This window comes from Apaloderma vittatum, unplaced genomic scaffold, assembly GCF_000703405.1.
Source record: "Apaloderma vittatum isolate BGI_N311 unplaced genomic scaffold, ASM70340v1 scaffold24402, whole genome shotgun sequence".
Taxonomy (NCBI): domain Eukaryota; kingdom Metazoa; phylum Chordata; class Aves; order Trogoniformes; family Trogonidae; genus Apaloderma; species Apaloderma vittatum.
This window is the reverse complement of record NW_009704907.1, coordinates 6441-7908: the sequence shown is the minus strand read 5'-3', so window position 1 is coordinate 7908 and position 1468 is coordinate 6441. Positions and strand designations below refer to the sequence as shown.

Genomic DNA, 1468 nt, shown 5'->3' with positions numbered 1-1468 from the left:
TAGCAGAAGCTATTGCTTCTCTTTTAAAAAGTTCAAAGACTATCAGCATACTCAAAAAGTCACGGACCTGCTGCCACTCCCCGACAAACTCAAGTCTCTGCCATCTGGAACAGTGGGATTGTGACCATACGGAGAAGAAAGAGCACGGAGCTCTAGCTGAGCCTCCCAGACATGCCTACCTGTAGTATCTACAACCTGTAGTTGACGAAAAAATACAGATGCTGTCGGTAGCAGGAACCTGCCTGAGCAGCCGGTGTGTTTGTAGGTGTGCAGCCCTGCCCTGCCCTGCCCTCTCATTTTTGTTCAGGAGATTTTTTACAGTAGGGAACTGGTCTGCAGAAACATCTTTCGAAGGAACCACTTGTTTGGTGGGACTTTCTGAGATCCTGCGCTCTAAAAGGATGGCCGGCCGCCTACGGACCGTTAGGTACTTCAGCGTGTTGTGTGAGAGCATCAATAAAGAAAATGAAGTTAAAAGCACATAGATAAAAAAGAAAGCGAGGAAGTACAGCCCCCCTAGGGGGTCGTGACTCACAGCCAGAGACTGAAAGCCTTTGCTACGGAGGAGTAAGGATACGGGTTGCATACAGCAGGCTCTTTAATGGCATCTCCCTAATTAAAATTATGTTCAAAGGTGAAAAAAAATTCTCTCTCCAAGGCTGGAGAAACAAATGCTACTTCAGCTTACTGAAACAGCAGCATTTTAACTATGAGGAGAGTAACCAAGCTACTTGTACCTATCCCATGTCAATTATTCTGAATGATCTTTTTATATTAGACACAGGAAAAAAAAAAATCTTTATAAATATGGGCTGGTTTACTATCCCAAAGCAGGAGCAGCAGGTAAAGAACTTACCATTTTCTGGCTGGTCCTTAATATCAGCTTCACTTGGCTGGCTGGGACTTTCAGATTGACTTGAATCTGAAAAACATAAAATACAGCCAAAAATTACAGGGTCTGCTGTGGAAAATAGATCAGAGGCGCCAGACTTCCTCAGAAGGCTGAGAGTACAAACTAAGGACAGGAGTGTTGCACTAGGACCTGATAATGCAAAAGTCCCGTGCCTAGGTGATATTTTTTCAAGGGGGGGAAAAAGAAAAACCAAAAAAAAAAGGGGAATCTTGTTTACAGCACTACACAGAGTGCTTGGTGTGCGTTTAGCATAAATTAAGCTTTGAGAATCCTTCTTTTTAAAGAAGGCATATTTCAACTGCTCTCCTACATGTTTTTTTTTTTATAATGCAGCCTCTATGTTGTATACAAACCAGAGCCTTAATCCAACACATAGTAAAGTCTCCAAACATATTTCCGAGCAGGCGTATAAAGGTAACTAAGCAACACTACCAAGTCGTGGAGATTGTTGTCTACACATTTCTGGAACAAAATGCAAAAAACTGGTAGAAGAGCTGATTTTCATCCTACTTTCGCAGCGCTTCCAGTAGTATCAGATCACCGAAATGTCCCTGA

The 1468-nt window shown here is 42.7% G+C and overlaps 1 protein-coding gene across 1 annotated transcript in view; it reads right to left on the bottom strand.

The window, feature by feature from the left end:
- NFIA (nuclear factor I/A) overlaps nt 1-922 on the bottom strand; it is a gene marked incomplete at its 5' end in the record, with an annotated part of 110236 nt that extends 109314 nt beyond the window's left edge. The window contains one exon of the mRNA XM_009865195.1: nt 857-922. Within this exon, the coding sequence (XP_009863497.1) occupies nt 857-922 (66 nt within the window). The remainder of the gene's footprint in view (nt 1-856) is intronic.
- Between the last annotated feature and the right edge of the window lie 546 nt (nt 923-1468).